Genomic DNA, 18300 nt, shown 5'->3' with positions numbered 1-18300 from the left:
CCATAGGATCATCCTAACCCTTCGAACCGTGGAGACAAAAAATGGACAGATTTGTGAAGGTTTATACACGTCCATTTTACCTCCACAAATCGTAGGGCAGGGATGATCCTATGGAGCTGATTTTTTATGACACCCTATCTATGTGAGGGCCAATCAAATGAATGGTTTGGATCACCCAAATAATATGCCCTCCACTGTATTTTAAGCTAGTGTGTAGATAACTTGTCTACACGTGTGTAGAAACCGTTTTCACACACACACACACTAAAAGGGTTGTCCAGGGAGTGAAAGGGGGAGGCAAAATATCACTTCTTTTTTGGAACCCCATTTGTTACTTTGACCACCCCCCGTGGTGTAAAAAGAGTAGTCAAATTACACTAGATAGGGCTGTCCAGGGAAGACGAGGGGTGTGAATATATCATTGCCCTTAATATAACCTGTGCTCGGTAAGGCTCACGAGCCGCTCGCGAGACTGGCGGAGCCGAGCTCTTGAGCTTAACTAGCCGAGCCGAGCTAGGCCAAGCTCGACTCGGCTCGTTTACACCCCTAGACTCAACCTCATTGTAATACAATGAGACTTCTATGGCGTTATGGGCCCCACCATTGCAAATGGTAATTATTTTTTAAAATAAGGACCATTTTGGTGGCATCCAAAGAAGCTGCTTACAAAGTAGGGTTTGGTCAATTTCCCTCTTGTTATTGTAAAGAAAACAAACAAAGCTTGCCAGAGAAGGTAAGAAAGAAACTAACTCAGATGTGATATGTTCGCTGGAAATGGCTCACCTCATTATTATACAAAGCATCATACAAAAACCCCTCACCTAATCATAAGATAAAACTCAAAAATAAAAGCAGCACAAAAGAACAGTACCATAAATAATACACTCTCAGCAACAATCCTCCCATGACTATGATCTACGGCCTTAAGACCACCTTAGACCAGATATCGGCATCATCGCTATCTGCAAAACTCCTCACTTTCCTTTATCCCATTCTCATTGGGGTGGGGAAAGCAATTACCAGTCGGGCGATTCTGGACTCATAGAGGGTCTGATTCTGGCGGGCATTTGCCTCGGAATCCCCAAGTCACTGGCCAATCTGTGCTTTAAGGAACTCTTAGGAGTTATGGACATTTTGTTCATGTTAGATTCAAACTCGTCAAGGTCAAGGTCGTGCTCTACATCATCATCGGCAAGATCATCATCTGTGTATGTATCTTCATGGTCATCATCTTCGTCATCATCATATGTAGTTGTAACCATCGACCAGAACAAAAAGTTCGGCCTTACAAATCTTCATAAACAAGAGACAAAGAGAGATCAATTTGTTAATCAGAGGCTCCCTTAGCAACATATATAAACCCATGTATGCTAGTCTAACAAAAGTCAAGGCAAAGGACCAGAACAGACCTGTCGGATTTCTTAAGCAAACACGGATCGAATGGGAAAAACATGTCAAGTCTTTCCATTCCACCAAAAGCCTTGGAGAATTCTGAGTCGAGTAAGTTGTTGAAAAGAAAAGTATCTGAGACAGTAAATAGACGAGCTGCTTTGGACTGCCTCAGAAATTCCTCTACTATGGAAGGCAAACATACCTGTTGCAAATGCACCAGATAAAGAATAGATTAAAGCCTAGAAATAGTAAAGAAAAGTACAATTATATAATATAAAGGAATTAGAAAATTGTGCTGTTTTTTTTTTTTTTGTTTTGAAAATTGTGCTTTGTAACTCAAAAAGGCTAAATGCCATAAAAACCCCACATGATCGGTACAACAGATCATTTGCCCCCAACCAAAATCAAATGCCCAAAAAGGTTTAAGCAAAAGATAGCAAGCTAGATTGAGTTCACAAAAGGACTTCGAAATTTAAATAATCAAGCGAAATTTCAAGGAAATTATGATTCATCATATGGAAATTTATAAAGAGGCGAATGTATGGAATTTATGGATACACTATTTCACACAAACTATACCTTTAAAGGATCCAATGGGTGACACAATATGGGTTCTAGAGGCATGTGAAAAAGCTGTAATTTTAGATGAGGAACATCCATCATTGACCTCATACGAAAGCAGAGCACATACATGACAGCCTGCAAAACAGAAAAGAAACTAAGTTTCAGCATTTTGGAGAAATTAACAAATTATGTTCTTCCTGTTTTTGTTAATGGATTTGGTTGTCATTCTCAAAAACTAAATAAATAAATAAGGGGAAAGTACAAAAAAAAACCCTACATCAAAACGTATCCCCTAAAAATTTTCTTAATTACCAATATCACAAATTCACAATCATCTACCTTTAATAACTTCTAATAATTTTTTCTTTGCCAAATTTACCCTTAATTTAAGATAAAGTTACTTTTGATGGGGTGGAGCCATCAACTCTGCCATGCTTTGGCATGGGGCCCACCATTTTACACCATGTTTTGATGGGTTGTATCCCATCAACTCTTCTCAAACCCATGCATCAGGTGGGCCCACCATTTTGCTTCATGTTTTGATGTGGTGGGTCTCATGATCTTCACTCAAGACCATGCATAGAGTATGGCCCACCATATTACGCCTCATGTTTTGATGGATGGGGCTCTTGATCTTCACTCAAGTCCATGCATAGAGTAGGGCCCCCCATTTTACGCCTCATTTTTTTTTATGGGGTGGGGCCCTCTATTTTACACATGCATAGCATGAGCCAAGAATGATAGTAAGCTTATTAATCAATCATTTAAGAGAGAGAGAGATACTATAGTACCAAAAATGGAGATTCCGTACGGTGGTAGGGAGAAGGGATTCCATTAGGTTGAGAGAGAGAGAGAGAGAGACTTTTCAAAGATTAGTGTTTTTAATGTGTTTAGGGATTTTATTTATTTTTTTGAAAAGTGACAATTTCATTGATACTATGAAAGATACATTGGGGACCAGAGGTCCCAACTTGCATTACATAGAATCAGTTAAGACTGGCCAAGAGAGTACTCCTAGGCCCTTAAGAGCATCTAAAACAAAGACTACGCTATGCTATGAATATGAACACCACTAAACCTTCCTCCCAACCTCCACAAATACATTTCAGCCCTCCAAAACCTAAAACCCTAGTGATGTCCCAAAAACTATGGGGAACTCCCTCTTTTCGGAATAACTTCAGCAGTGATTGATCTTTAAACAGCTCACCTTTGCCGAGCACTTCTCCAGTTCCTCCAAGATGTGCCGGATTTGGAAGTCCGGCATCTCAATGAGAAGCTCCTCCGGAATCCGATCCAGGCGACCAGGGTTTATTCTTTGAGTGATTCTCTCTTCCACAAGTCCACCTTATTAGCTTCCCAATTTAGTCTCCTCTCATCCTTTTCTTCAGCTAAAAGTAGTTTGAAGAAAGGGTGTTTAAATAACGGCGAGTGGGTGTCTTTGACCTCGCCTGTCCTACAAAGGCTGTACAAGGTGAAGGGGCAGTCCTGGGCATCTTTCTTAAAAAAATTCCACTACTTCTGGAGGACCTCTCCTCATCATAAGTCATCGACTTCATTCTCGTGAGGATATTTTCTAAAATTGGAATCTCCGTAAAGAGTGGTCTGCTCAATCCACCTGAACAAGAGGAAGAACCACCCGTATTATCTCGAATATCCATTCCTACTTGTTACTGAGATTACCCAGGGCAAGAGGAGGAATCGCTCAAAAAGCCGAGTACGCCTTTAGGTTTCTTACTTCTCTTAAAAGTATTGTACCAGTAATGCCCTATAATTCCAAATCAAAGACCTTACAACTTCTCACTCCTCGATAAAGGAGAAAGATGTATTTTAGCACTAAATGTTAATATGGCCCATTCCCCCAAGTCCAAGCATTAATGAAAATAAATAATTAAAATAATTTTTGCAAAGCGGATTATTCTCTCAAACCTCGCATCTACTGTAGGTAATAAAGGGAAATTCCTTACCCAAAAATTCAATACTTTGCTAGAGACTGGGGAGAAGACCCAATGGCTTATCCCAAAGCAAGACCTAAAGTAGGCAAGTGGGATAATATGTCCCTTACCCCTACTGAATTGGATCCAGAAGATTTCTCCAAACTGCTAATCAGTCTTTCGATTGATTTGACCATCCTAGCCCTAAGTTTTAAACCGAGAAGACTCTCGCCAAAATGGGTGTTCCTAACTCTTGAAAAATTGCCAGGTTTAAAATTCAACTCGGTGGGCTGATCGAGCCATGCGACTTTCCGCCTAGGGGCAGGAGAGACATTTGGTTCGTGCTCCGCCAATGACGGGCTATATTTTTTTCTGATCCCATCACCCCTTTCTTAGGTACAACCTTGGACAAAGCACCAGGCAGGTTTGGTTGGTTAGATTTGAAAATGGAAATCAAGTTGGGGCCGAAGGGAGCCTCGGAGATCCAACTCTCAATATTCGGGGAATCACCAACCGGAGACAAAACTGAGTTGTCCGATCCGGCAGAAGCCGAAGGGGTCTCAGGCAACTGCCGTTCCAATGGGCCAGAGGGTTTAGAATCGGTTGAACAATCATTTTTTTGGGAAACTTCGATCCCTATGGAATAAATCCGGTTCAAGATCCTAACCTTGACAAAGGTAACTGAAATATTCCTTCAGGGAGCTAGAATTTTGGCTGAGACAAAGCTTATACAGTGCTGATGGTTTCCTTCCATCTTTGTTTCCAGGATCTTACCAAAGAGACCCCATGTAGCCTTAACCGTTGATACTGCCCAGGCATGTAATGGGATGCCATAGAAGTTTACCCATAGGGCTTCATCGCCTTGAGAGAACTCCTTATTCCAAGGAGCAAGAGAGCACAATTGGGATCCCAGTGCTCCAGGGCCTTTAGTGAGGATCTTAGATGCCTGCAATTCTGAATCACTTCCGCCAAAATACAGGGGCATTGTAAAGATGGGATATCCCAAGACTTTTGTGCCCATAACCAAAGGTCCTCTAACGATCCATTGAGGTTTTTCTATTTCCTTATCAGACATGCTTTTAATGTATCCATTCGTACTTCCACTTCCCTACCCGAAATGGTCAAGATCGAATTTCCTCCTATCCCATGAGAGAGGAAATTGTACTAGTGTCAGGCCATCGATCGGCCTCGTCACAGCATACCTCCAAGAGGCGTAGAGGGCTAGGGTGGGATACCCATTTGGAAGGGTTCCTATTCCATCGACACCATCGACAATGACCCCACCATTTGAAGTTGAGATACTTGCAGGGAGAGCAAAACCAGTTCCCAAATCTATTATTTACCCCTTGCTTAATCCTCCCTTTGAGATCACCCCCCTCCCGGGCAATTGATTTTACTGTAGCTTGGTTGCAGATTCTGCAATTTTTCCGCCAACTGAAATTTTGGTATTGGCAGTGGAAACACTGCCAATCCTCGAGCCCTCTACGCCTCTTTTCAAAATCCATACTGATTTTTTTTCCTAGTTTTTAGTCATTTAATGTGTTTAGGGATTTGTCTATTATTTTCCTCAATCTGCTAACTAAAAGTAAACTTTATTGGTAATTAAGGATAAGATTGGTAAAAAAAGTTCAAAAGTTATTTAAGACAATGGACGGTAGTATTTTTTTTTTTTAAGGTGACAAAATTTTTATTTAAAATAAAAAACAGGGGGACAAGATGTCCCACAAACTACAAGCCATATATTCCTTCCATCAGTTTCCAATTACAATGAAATGTTAAAATATCAAAGGGTAGTCCCGATAGTAGACCCGATGGCAATAGGGTAAATTACTCGAGGTTCAGGGAGATGGACCCCCTCTTTGGCCAACCCAAGACAGTGGACGTTAGTATTGGTAATTAAGAAATTTTTTTAAAGGGATTCTGGTAGATAAGTTTTGATGTAGGGGGTTTTTAGTTTTCCATAAATAAAATCAGTCAAAAACAGAGGAAATGAACAGACCAGAAAAATGAATTGCTAGTGCATGCACATCTAGCAAAGTAATACGAGGAAAACTGTCTCTATTCCTAGGCGTCTTAATATGTATTCCTAGCCATTTTGCATCAGAGGTGACATGATTCTAGTAAATGAAGGCGACATGTAACTATAGAGGATTACGTAATAATACAAAAGAGAAATTTTCATGCACCTGGAATCCAGAATAAAAGATACGATGAGCAGTGGGGTTTATTATCTTCTCTCCACCATGCTGAGATTGGCAATACTCAAAACACCAATCTACCAATCTGAGTCCACAACCACAAGAATAGAATCAAATAAGAACAATTGCTATTAATGTGTGTGGACATATATCCAATCAGAAGAATGTGAGCTTTAGGATCTAACGCAAATGAAAATCAAAGTGCTCAATCACCTTTTCAATATGCTTGCAACAAAAGAGGATGAAAGAAACCTCCCTCGAGACAAGTAACTAGCAAGATAAGCAGCGGCACTCATCCTACATGAAACAAAAACAAGATTAGAAATATAGAAGAAAACATCTAAGTAGGTTATATTACAAACTCTCCTGCCTAAACTAATGCTTGCAAACAAATAAAATATTAGCAGTTTGCATTTTGAAGAGCACTTGTATATTCCATGGATGGGAAATGATAGTTCCACCCCATACTTAGTCGTTCCACCCCCTTTCTTTTGTCTTACTCTATTAGAATATTTTTCATAAATGACCTAATAAGCCCTAACATGGTTTGTTCATGCAATGTTGTTTGCAGTGGGAGCCGGTGTGAAAAATTGTTTGCATTGGGAGCCGGTATGCAAAGTTGTTTGCATTGGGAGCACGTGAAAACACTTTACCAAATTGAAAACAATATGAAAGGTTTGAGATCTGCCGTTCTCTTCCACACTATCTATATGTCTGAAACTCATACACGCCCGTTGGAATTGTCTCTGTTATGAAGCATTGGTGGACGGAGACAACACCGTGATTGAACTCTTCAAGTCCTCAATCTATGGCCAAAAAGGCATATCAATGCCTCCATATTAGAGTGTGTGTATGGCTGGGATTTCAAGAAGGCTCAATGCCTCTTAAGCTCTAAAGTTGAGTCCGTCGTTAAAAAAATCACCGATTGCAATCCACCCTTGTTGAAGTCAAAATTATATCAAAGAAAAGAGGCAAGTAAAATTCCTTGGTAAAAAGATAAATGGTTACTGTGGAACATTTTGAGAGTTGGGCTATGGTTCTTTGGAGGCAAAAAGGTAAGATTCTTTGGTTTGTGTCGTTCCTCGCTACCATTTGGGTACTATAGAAGGAATGCAATCCACCCTTGCAATGCTAGAATCTTTAAAGGTTACTCCAAGGGAGCCCAGTTCCTATTCAATAAGATGATTGTGTTAGCTTTTTCATGGGTGAAAACGTTAGAATGTTTCAGATTTGTTTCGGCATATGACATGTGGTATGGATCGTGGTTTTAAATTTCGACCGAAATCCGAAATTTCAGATTTCGGTCAACACCGAAATCAAAATACATCTTAATCGAAACGTTATATTATTTCGATCGAAATTTCGTTTTCCTGAAATTTCAGTCCGAAATTTAAGGGATTTGGCTAAAAAATCTGGAATTTAATCTTTATCAAATATCATCCCGAAATTTCAATTTCGACCAAAATTTAAGCGGGGATAAAATAATACTTTTTTTTATGCCGTGGGATTTCGAACGAAATTTCAAAATTTCGGCAAAAATTTCGGTTTCGGTGAGTACCGAAACGCATTCCGAAACCGAAATTTAAAACCTTGGTATGAATGGAGAGAGATATGTAGTGCATCTTCAAACAATCCTAAGTGGTCCAAGTGTGGTCCCCAACGACTCAAAGGATCCTTAAACTAAATTTTGATGGTTCGAGTTTGAGGAATCCGGGGCCCTCGGGTATTGGTGGGCTGTTAAGGAATAAGAATGGGGAGGTGATATGGGCATCTAGCGGCCCAATAGGGGTGGCAGACTCAAATGAGGCTGAAGTTCGACCCATTTACCAAGGAATCAATTATCTTGGAAGTACTTAAGTAGGGTGGTGGTAGAAGGGGACTCTCTCAATGTTATCCAGTGGCTAAGAGGCTCACATATTGTACCTTGGAGATTTGCCGCTTTTTTAATGAGATACAGGACAGGATTGGATCCTTCTCAATATCCTTTAACCACATAAGGCGGTCAGCAAATGGAGAAGCTGACAAGTTTGCTAGAGAGGGTGTACATAGGGAGAGAGTGGGGCTCTTTGACTTTCTTCCTCCCTAGATGGTGTTGCTTTTGTTTTTGTTATCTTTTTGGTTCTCTTTCCCCTTTTTCTTTGTAATCTTTTGGGACCCCCTCGGTCTCAGTTTTTTCAATGAATCTAATCTTGCCATTAAAAAAAAGAAAAAGAAAAATGGTTACGCATTATGCTTTTTCCTAATTTCAAGAAAATTTAAGAAGAGAGAAAAACAAAATAAAAAAGCTTTGGTGAAAAAAGAAGAAACCGATGACTAAAGAAAACAAATTCCTAAATTTTAGGAAATGAAGGTCGAAGAAATGAGTCATCCTCCTTTCAAAAAAAAGAAGTGTCTGAAAGGCGAAGTTGTGTACTTCCCATAAAAGAGAAAGTTAAAGCTGTGAAAAAAGGATAAGGGAAGAGATGGTAGTAGCCAACGACTCCAAGAAAAAATCTATAAATAGAAGGAAGATCATTTTGAATGGGGATCTAATATTTTGGATGAAAAATCTATGTGAATGATAGAACAGCCAGAAAAGGAGAGAAAGGTGAGAAAAATCCTTTTAACTAATTGCTTTCTATTTCTTTTTGCCTTTTGTAGACTCCCTCCAAGAAGAAAGTGGATTCTCCTTCTGGGAGACTCAACAAAAAGAAGTCATATCTCCACAAAGATCTTTCTCCTCCGGGAGACCTATAAGATGATTCAATGGAGTTCCTCCTCCTCCTCCTCCTCCTCCTCCTCTCTCTCTCTCTCTCTCTCTCTCTCTCTGCGCGCGCATTTGTGTGTGTGGGTGTGTGTGTGGTGGCGGGGGTGGGGGGGTGTTACAAAAAAAACACTCAAGATCTTTTTCCGCTAAAGAGAGTTCCTCTTCCGGGAGGACTCTTTACAAAAAAGCAGAGTAAATATTTACTCCGGCTCAAGGGTGTTCCTCTTCCAGGAGGACCCCTTCCAAAAGAAGAGTTGGAAGCCATCAAAATCCATTTCTCCTCCAAGAGATCTAAAAGATGGTTCAAGGGAGTTCCTCTTCCAGGAGGGCCCCTTACAAAAATGCAAAGTCAAGATCTTTTCCAACTCAAGGGAGTTCCTCTTCCAGGAGGACCCTTTACAAAAGAAGAGTCTAAGCCAACAAAATCAATCTCTCCTCCGGAAGATCCACAAGATGACTCAAGAGAGTTCCTCTTCCGGGAGGAACCCTAACAAAAATAGAGTCCAACTCATTTGCGGCATTCTTTGACGAAATCCAAGTTATAGTGGAAGGAGCTCATATAAATGCATATCATGTGAAGAGAACGATGAATGGCGTAGCGGATAACCTAGCTAAAGATGGGGTACAGGGAAAGCCTGGAGCAGTTTGATTATCTTCCCCCTTGAATTATTCCTTTCCCTCGTATTGTTGTCTTTCTTGTAATTCCTGTTCAGACCTTCCCGGTCTCTTTTCGTTAATATTAATACTACTTACCATTCCCAAAAAAAAAAAAATCCTTCACGAAATCACTTCCTTTGCCCACAATTTTCAACATAGCACACCCATAAACAAGTACAAAAAATAAATCGAAAAACCTCATCACACCTTAAGAAAGCTAAACAAAGTTTTTAAAAAAAATGTCTCTACCCCCCAACCCTAAACACCCCCCTCCCACAACACACACACACAAGCATGAGTGAATCTATAGTATCTGCAGGTCCTCCCATACATAAACATGTAGGTATCAGAGTGACTACATTCTCGCTCACGTAACCATGACCATTAACATGATGCTAGGGCAAGCATAAAGGAAATACTCTTCAACTCTATACATCATACAATAAACCGTAATTTCAGTATCTCACATGGTAAATTGTGCACCAATAAAGACATGCTAGTTACAACCCTGCATCAGTTTGGTTTTTACTGACAAAAGAGATCCATACGACCTGTGATTTGGATCTGACTCATGGGTGATAGGTAAAAAGGCAGGAAAGGTACCGGCCGGGGGGGGGGGGGGGTATGTCAGAGGAAACTGTGATTTTCAGTAACATTGCGGCGGTCAAACTGATGATCAAGCCAAAAAAATATCTTATGTAAGAGATCAAAAAAGGACCGTCAAACTTCTAATCCTAAGAGAAATATGTCAGCAAGAGAGCTTAAGAGGATAACTAATGTTAAGAATCGTGAATTCTTAAAAACAACACACTTCTGCATCCAAGAACTGGATAATTTCTCATTGCCGATAACTCAAGGACTCCAACCAGTAACCTTGTAGACTCTCCAGATAACACACTATTTTTTGTTGTAATTTCCCCAGTCCCATGATGAAGATTCTACCAATAGAAGAATCTTCACAAATTAACACCAAGCTTGGTGCTATCACACAAAACCCTATCTGAGGTGTGCGGCAGGGTTTGTTTGTATCGGTGTGTGTGTGTGTGAGAGAGAGAGAGAGTGTGCGTGCATGTGTGAGAGAGTGTGTGTGACAGAGGGAGAGAGAGTGCGTGCGTGCGTGTGTGAGAGAGGCAGTGTGTGTGTGTGTGAGAGAGAGAGAGAGAGAGAGAAAGAGGGTGTGTGTGTGTGTGCACGCGAGAGTGTGTGAGTGAGAGTGTGTGTGCGTGTGCACGTGCACGTGTGTGTGTGCATGCGTGTGAGATAGAGTGGGCGTGTGTGTGCGTGTGAGAGAGAGTGTGCGTGCATGTGTGTGTGCATGCGTGTGTGTGTGTGTGTGTGTGTGTGTGTGTGTGTGTGTGTGTGTGTGTGAGAGAGAGAGAGAGAGAGAGGGGGGGGGGGGGGGGATCAGAATGCAGATATTCTATGAGCAGATCAAAACCACAGCCTAGCGTGCGCATAAGGTGATGACCAAATTTCCAGCCATAAGTCAACCATTTGCAATAGGATCTAAATGAAAGGTTATCTATATGAATGAAGAGACACACATCATTCTTTCTCGGTCCAAGTAAAAGATAAATATCAATAATTAATGATGGCTTTAGACAAATCAAATCCTCTGATTTCAAGAACTCTTTCAAGTTATTCCAGTCATAAGTAAGCCATTTGGATTAGGAACTAAATGAAGGGCAATCTACATGTCTAAGTAGACACAGACATCATTCCTTTTCAGTCCAAGTAAAAAGGATATTATCAAGAGAGAATGATGAGTTTATACAACTCAAATCCTCTGAATTCAAGAACTCTTTCAATTTACCTGGTAAGTGGAGGGTGAGTTCTGCATACAAAAATCTCTTCAAGTAGAACCGCAAACTTTATGCCACAATTTTCCGGATCCAGTGAACAGGCATAGAACACCACAAACTGCAATCAGAATGAAAGTGAGCATTATATAAAGGTTGAAAGAAAATCATGCATGGGAAATAGATGCTTGGCTCAGATACATAACAAATGCATTTCACTTTTCAAGAAATAATTGACAAGATCTAATTGCCAACAGTAGATAATCATGGATAGAATAGTTGAAACCTTAGCTGTCAATTCCATTCCGATGTGCAAACATTTTTTTTCTTGAATGAAATGTTCAAGTGTTCTGCCTGTTTTGGTGGTCCGTTTTAGAAAAAAATACATTAAAATTTTTTAAGAGACTGAAAATTTTAAATTGGAGCAAAAAAAAAAAGAAAAAGATTAAGACAAGACATACTATACATTTAATAAACCTAACATTTACTAACATCATGTAAACTTATATCTAAAATCAACAAAATGTAGGTATCATATGTATAATCGATATAAAGAGAGGTTTTTCTTATAGTTAAAACCCTCCATTTGATTCGTTTTCAAATGAATAGGTCCCCAAGGACATCTAAATTTTCTAAGATAATTGGTAAAAGTAAATATAAAAAGAGTACTTTCTGGAACAGACAAGAACAAACCAGAACAGTCTGAATCATTTGGAATTGTTAAAGTATAAAAGATAAATAACGCCTTTCTCCAACAGCTTAAGCTTTAGGAGAAGTTGGTTAGTTAACATGGAATCAGAGCCAAAGGTCTAGAGTTCAAACCTCCCGGATAGCAAAAAAATCCACATGCGATGGTCGGCCCAAAGTGAGACCACATGTGCCACGTGTTTGCCAAGTGGGCCACACGTGCGGGGGAGTGTTAAAGTATAAAAGATAAATAACGCCTTTCTCCAACAGCTTAAGCTTTAGGAGAAGTTGGTTAGTTAACAGGAATCAACTGGAACACAGGCTGGTACATTCCGGTAAAGTTTTTTTTTCGGCCTCCCTTACTCAAAAATGGAACAGAATTGACAACCAAGGCAGGAACTAAAATCAGGGAGCACAAACCAGGGGAGCCTTTATAGAGAAATATGAGTAACAGAGAAATATAAGAGTGACGACAATGATTACCTGGGCAAATTTTGACTTATAGGCGGTCAACACAGTGATCTGAAAAGAATGCATAAGTGTTTCAAATACCTACAATTAAAAGCAAAAAGTCACGGGTAAGTGGGAAGTACAGAACATTTTCTTGGCCAAAACTCAAACAGGATATGCACGTATTTTCCTCTAATACCATACATAATTTTAACAGAGTATAACCTTGTTGAATATTTCATCGCTGCAACTAACTACCAAACGAATATCATAAGCATGAAAATTATTGGCGATAGGAAATCACCTTAGCCAGCTGACCACTATCAGCACATGACCTGAGATGCTCACAAGTGAGGACCATCAAGCTATCCAATTTGTCAGCGATGGCATTGCCACCCAAGCTCTGTCGACTCAACGTCCCCCTCGGAAGCTAAAGATAAGCCTCGGTAGTTCAGTTTCTACTCAAGACTCAAATAATGATCCAACTCATTTCTATTTGGCAGACCATATTTTACAGATCAGAGCGAGTAATCTTTTTAATACATGTAAAAAGCATACCTCATTACCAATTCCCCCGGCGCCTTCTTCATTTTCCTCCATATCTTCCAATTCCATGTCAAATATGCCTTTGCTAGAATCTTCCTGTAAAATGTCTTCCCAACCTATCTCCACCTAAAAATTCAAATAAATGGATAAAAAAAATTAGTTTGAGAGAAGCTTTTTCAAATTCTTCAAGGCAATATCAGATACTCACATCTAAATCTATGAGCCTATCGACCACCGCCATTAACATCGTGGTTCCAACAAGTTCTCCAATTGCACCTCTCTCGAGCCTCAACATGCTCTCCACATATATCACAATCAACTACAAGAACAAGTGAGAAAACATTCAGAATCTTAGTCGGTTTAGAAATATATTTTATTTTTCTGAATGTCAATGAGAAATTTATTAAAAGACGAGAGATGGCCCCCCAAAGGCCAAGTTGTTCAACATACAAAGATAAAGCAAAAATGAAAAATAAAGCAAACAGAGAACAAAAATGAAATTTAAGGATTAGAACCACTAGTTCCGAACATAGTCACAAATATTTTCCTCGGGAATTTTTCAGGAAGGGTGCATCTCAGGATATTTTAATTTTTTTTGTTAATTTCGGATATATATCGGGAAAATTTTGAAACAATAAAAAAATTTCTCGGTCTAACACAAGGACTTCCCATAAGGTCACCCATCCTAGTATCATATCAGGGTGGCAAACGGGCGGCACGGCACGAAAATTAACGGCCAGCGGGCCAGGCACGGAACGGCACGATTTGGCCACGGGACATGACGCGCCGGCACGAATAAGCACGAGGTTAGGCATGGCAAGGCCCGCGGCCCGTGTCGTGCCGCGACGTGCCGGCACGAGAAAACAGCCACATAAACTCCCTTTTACACTGATTTTTGTCGTGCCGAGTGTGCCGTGCCACTTCTCATGTCGTGCCGGTTCGTGCCGCGTGCCTAAACCCTCAGCCCGGCACGGCCCATGTCATTGTAGCAATCGTGTCGTACCGGCACGGCCCATGGCGTGCTGTGCCGGGCGTGCCGCGGGCCGGCACGGCCCAGTTGCCACCTTGATCATAGTACTTACTACTCTCTCCCAAGCACGCTCAACTTCGGAATTTTGATGGGATCCAGTGCATTTGTGCTGGTATGATCTCTTAACAATAAAACAATTCTCAAATAATATCATGAATTTAGGGCACTATTTTCGTGATTTTTTCACGATAAAAATAAGATTTATAGATATCTTGATGATTTTTTAAAATCTCGGGGAATTTTCAGAATTTTGCCGTTTTATCCAAAAAATCGCAAAATATCTTGATATTTTCGAAAATATAGAAGATATTTGTGATTATGGTTCCGAAAGGCCCCGAGGGGAAGAAAATCGAAAAGTCTAAGCGGAGCATATTGACTTCAAAACGTGCCAAGCACAGAACATCATTGGTCTGTGGACATCACACGAGCTGAAAACAAACGCTGTGACCCTTAACACGCTCCTGAATTTCTTCAATCATGTCAGCAAATCTCCAAGGATGTGAATTTCTTGACAATACTAAGCGGGGAATTTTTGGGATTTTGTCGTTTTATCAAAAAAATCGCAAAATATCGTGAAATTTTCGAAAATATTTGTGATTATGGTTCCGAAAGGCCCCAGGGGAGGGAGAAAATCGAAAAGCTCTAAGCAGAGCATATTGACTTCAAAAGGTGCCAAACATACAACATCGTTGTCAGCGAACATCACACGAGCTGAAAACGAACGTTGTGACCCTTAACACGCTCCTGAATTTCTTCAATCACATTAGCAAATCTCCAAGGATGTGAATTTCTTGACAATAATAAGCGGGGAATTTTTGGGATTTTGTTGTTTTATCAAAAAAATCGCAAAATATCGTGATATTTTCAAAAATATCGAAGATATTTGTGATCATGGTTCCGAAAGGCCCCGGGGGAAAGAAAATCGAAAGCTCTAAGCGGAGCATATTGACTTCAAAAGGTGCCAAACATACAACATCGTTGTCGGCGGACATCACACGAGCTGAAAATGAACGTTGTGACCCTTAACATGCTCCTGAATTGCTTCAATCACGTCAGCAAATCTCCAAGGATGTGAGTTTCTTGACAATAATAAGCAAATAATTATGTATGTATGTGTGCCTATATACATACATATATAGTCGTAAAGAAATTCACTGGCCAAGTTTGAAGTATGAACCAAGAATATAATTTTAATACTCACAGCCTCCTTAGCAGGTAATTTTGGCATTCTCTGAATAATTATAGGCAACAACCTCAACGGAGCTAGAGGCACTAAATCGGCAATGGCTTGCAGTGCCGAATGAACCCGACCAAGAACTTCTTCCTTTCTTGCAATACCCTGGGGTAGTCTCAAGAAATATAGTATGTTTGGGGGTGGCAGAAAATTGCTCACAAGAATGTCCAAACATGCATCAACAAATTTACCACTCGAAGCAGCCTGGAAATGATGTCAAAGAACTAATCAAAATGATCCATTCAAATGTTCTAGCCACCATAAATCATGAATGCAAAAAACAAAACAAAAAACAGAAAAGTGCATACCAAACAAATGATTAATTCCACCAATGCATCCATCACATCCTGTCCATGGCTCCAAATACTCATCCCAAATATCTGGAGAAAACAATTTACAGCGGGGAATTTTTCACAATTGTTTACTCCAATGCTTGTGCCAAAAAAATAAAATGCATTCATATACCCATAAACTTACAGAAGAGAGAAGAGACTCATGGTGAACAATATCAATATCTGAGACTGCTCCTGAAAGTGCCCTCAAACTCGACTAGTGGATGCACATAAAACAGAAATAAAAAAGTTCATGAATAAGTTCGGAGAGTAATTAAGAGAGAGATAAAATATAAGTGGAATCATAAATGTAATTTCACTTATGCACAGATAAATTACCACAAGCATTGCCTCCTGATCAGGCGTCTCATGTTCTGTGCTCATAACCTCAATCAGCTGGTTATAATTTTCATCGTCACCCTGTGACATTAAAATTTTAAAGCCTTAACATAAGCTCCAAACATGTCAAGAGAGTATCAGACAATTACAGTGTATTTGTTTAAACAAATAACATGTTTAACTTTCATAAATGAATCAAAAAAAGAAAAGAATAATAACCCCGTACTTAATAAGTTGCTTCTATGGCCCAGTCGGCAATTGGCAGTTTAGCACAAGCAAACAATGCATTTGGTTATTGCTTCAAAGGGAAACAAACCAATGACTCATTCTTTAAAAAAAAAGAAAAGAAAAAAAAAAGACCTTCCCACACTAAAATTTATGCAACTAAATAGCATATGTTATAGATCTTTCATAAAATTAATCAATCTATGTATCGCGCAGGTCACATATGTAAATGGTCTTAGAAATGATGGGTAACAGATCTTCCATCGATTAAGTAACTTAAATCCAACACTAGAAATTTTCATAATTAAATATAGAGGATATTTTTAAACCAATAACTACATCTCAAGTGTCCAAGCAAATGATTAGACAATCATTACTGTCAACTAATTCTAACAGGAAACAGTTCCAAGAAGCAAAATATACAGAGGCCATTGACCCTCTAACACACGAATCCGCATGCAATTGACCAGAATTTCAACCACCTAGTCTGCCTTCACATTAATTTCAATGCAAAATAATAAGGGAACATGCGACAATTTTCTCCCTAACCACTCTAATAGTTTTAAGTGGGTTACAAATATGTGCTCAACTATGATTTGGCCAACACTTTGAATTTCTTGTTGACACACGTATCGACACGCCTTTAGACACTTTTAAATGCTCTGCTTAAGTTTTAGTAACTTTATATGTATGTGTATGCGTGTGCCACTATTTCTAGATTTTCAAGGGTTTCCATGTCAGATACCTCATATCCGTGTCAAAACTTGGCACACGAATCTGTATCCACAAATCATGATTATATGTACTTTCTATTTTAGCCATGTCCCCATTTCTAAATTTTGGGAGTTTGCCGTGTCCGACACTCCGTGTGTCGTGTCGACACGCGACACTCGTGTCCGTGTTCACAAATCATAGGTGCTCAATAACAATTTCCACCACCTTGTTTGCCTTCTAATATAACACTAGAGAAGTAATAACAATAAAAAAGGGAAGTTAATAGAGATAATGGGAATCAACAAAGAAAAAGGTAAGCTTGAGATATTCCCTGGAAGCCTTCCCAACATACCATTTCTTTTTAAACCTCTTGAGAAACAAAATTCTGCAATTGAAATGACGGGTAGAGATTACATGTCTCGAGTCTGGTGCATTTACCTTTGCAACTGACTTGAGAGCATCGCGAACATGGGAGACCACCTCTGAATCACTGACATAGCCGTCCGCCATTTCATGATATCCTGTCTCGTCAGTAGCTAATTCCATCCCCATAATCTTCGATAGAATGCTGAATCTACTAGGGCTGTCTGCGAGCAAGGGAAACAGAAAGCAACCTCCTAATAAATAATAGGCAAATCAACAAAATATCCCTTAATTCAGATGGATTACCGAAATTCCCTGCATTTAATTCACGCAAGCACGAGTTCACTACTGTGCAGAGTTTTAAGACCTTCTAGGGTTACAAACAAGCATCAAAACAATGATATGCACACAAATAAATAAATAACAGCAAAAACCCTAGGAAGTGGCCTTGGTTTTGTACCAGGAAGCTGATCAGGCTCTTGGAGAGTGGAATTCTTCAGATGAGAATGAGGGTTGCAAATTAACGGCACGAAGAAGGAAACTGGAATCCCGGGATAAAAGTAAAGAGAATAAGGAGAATAGAAGAGAGAGAGATGAGAGCGGCAAAAGCGAGCTGAGAGAGGCGGCGGCGAGGTGCACAGTGGTTAGGGTTTATTGGTTAGAAGAAGAGTCTTCCGTGAAGAGGCTTCGTTCGAGAGGGAAAACGATGTATATATTGCGTTTTGTTTTTACCAAGTTACCCTTCGCATTGTACATGGAAGTGATGAAGATTTGAGGGTATTTTTGTAAAATAGAGTAGTACCATGAGAATGTTAGTCTTGGGCCTATCGGACGGATTTCTGTTGCTGGCCCGGATTTCGGATCCATTGGTATGGATCCGAAATCTGTCCAAGGATATGCCCTTATACCTGGATCTTGTCAATCAAAGTTTAGATTTAGAGGATCCATTGGACTGTCTGGGTCCAGTGACATTAAGGGCCCGTTTGCATGCCGAGAAGATTTTGATTTGGAATTCTCACATTTGCAGCCCTTTCTGCGTTGACATTTGAATCCGGATCAAATCCTTGAATTTCCAATTCCGCCACTGACACAG

At 39.9% G+C, this 18300-nt stretch overlaps 1 protein-coding gene across 2 annotated transcripts; it reads right to left on the bottom strand.

The window, feature by feature from the left end:
- Positions 1 to 734: 734 nt before the first annotated feature.
- LOC143845932 (RNA polymerase I specific transcription initiation factor RRN3 protein) lies at positions 735 to 17910 on the bottom strand. 2 transcript variants are annotated; one of them, XM_077354328.1, is made up of 16 exons: positions 17668 to 17910; positions 17283 to 17461; positions 15906 to 15986; positions 15712 to 15783; positions 15543 to 15614; positions 15202 to 15438; positions 13179 to 13289; positions 12983 to 13096; positions 12729 to 12854; positions 12458 to 12526; positions 11302 to 11408; positions 6299 to 6382; positions 6074 to 6170; positions 1972 to 2091; positions 1410 to 1594; positions 735 to 1293 (listed from the first exon to the last, which is right to left on the bottom strand). In XM_077354328.1, exons 2-16 carry the CDS (start codon positions 17394 to 17396, stop codon positions 1017 to 1019), a joined length of 1866 nt encoding a protein of 621 aa, XP_077210443.1. In that variant the 5' UTR covers positions 17397 to 17461; positions 17668 to 17910; the 3' UTR covers positions 735 to 1016. The 2 variants fall into 2 exon arrangements, with proteins under 2 accessions (XP_077210443.1, XP_077210442.1); XM_077354327.1 differs by having other exon boundaries at positions 17283 to 17431.
- Between the last annotated feature and the right edge of the window lie 390 nt (positions 17911 to 18300).

Source organism: Tasmannia lanceolata, unplaced genomic scaffold (assembly GCF_043159265.1).
Source record: "Tasmannia lanceolata isolate RefF3 unplaced genomic scaffold, GAP_Taslan_0.1 ptg000015l, whole genome shotgun sequence".
In the NCBI taxonomy this organism is placed as follows: domain Eukaryota; kingdom Viridiplantae; phylum Streptophyta; class Magnoliopsida; order Canellales; family Winteraceae; genus Tasmannia; species Tasmannia lanceolata.
This window is presented reverse-complemented; position numbering and strand designations above follow the sequence as displayed.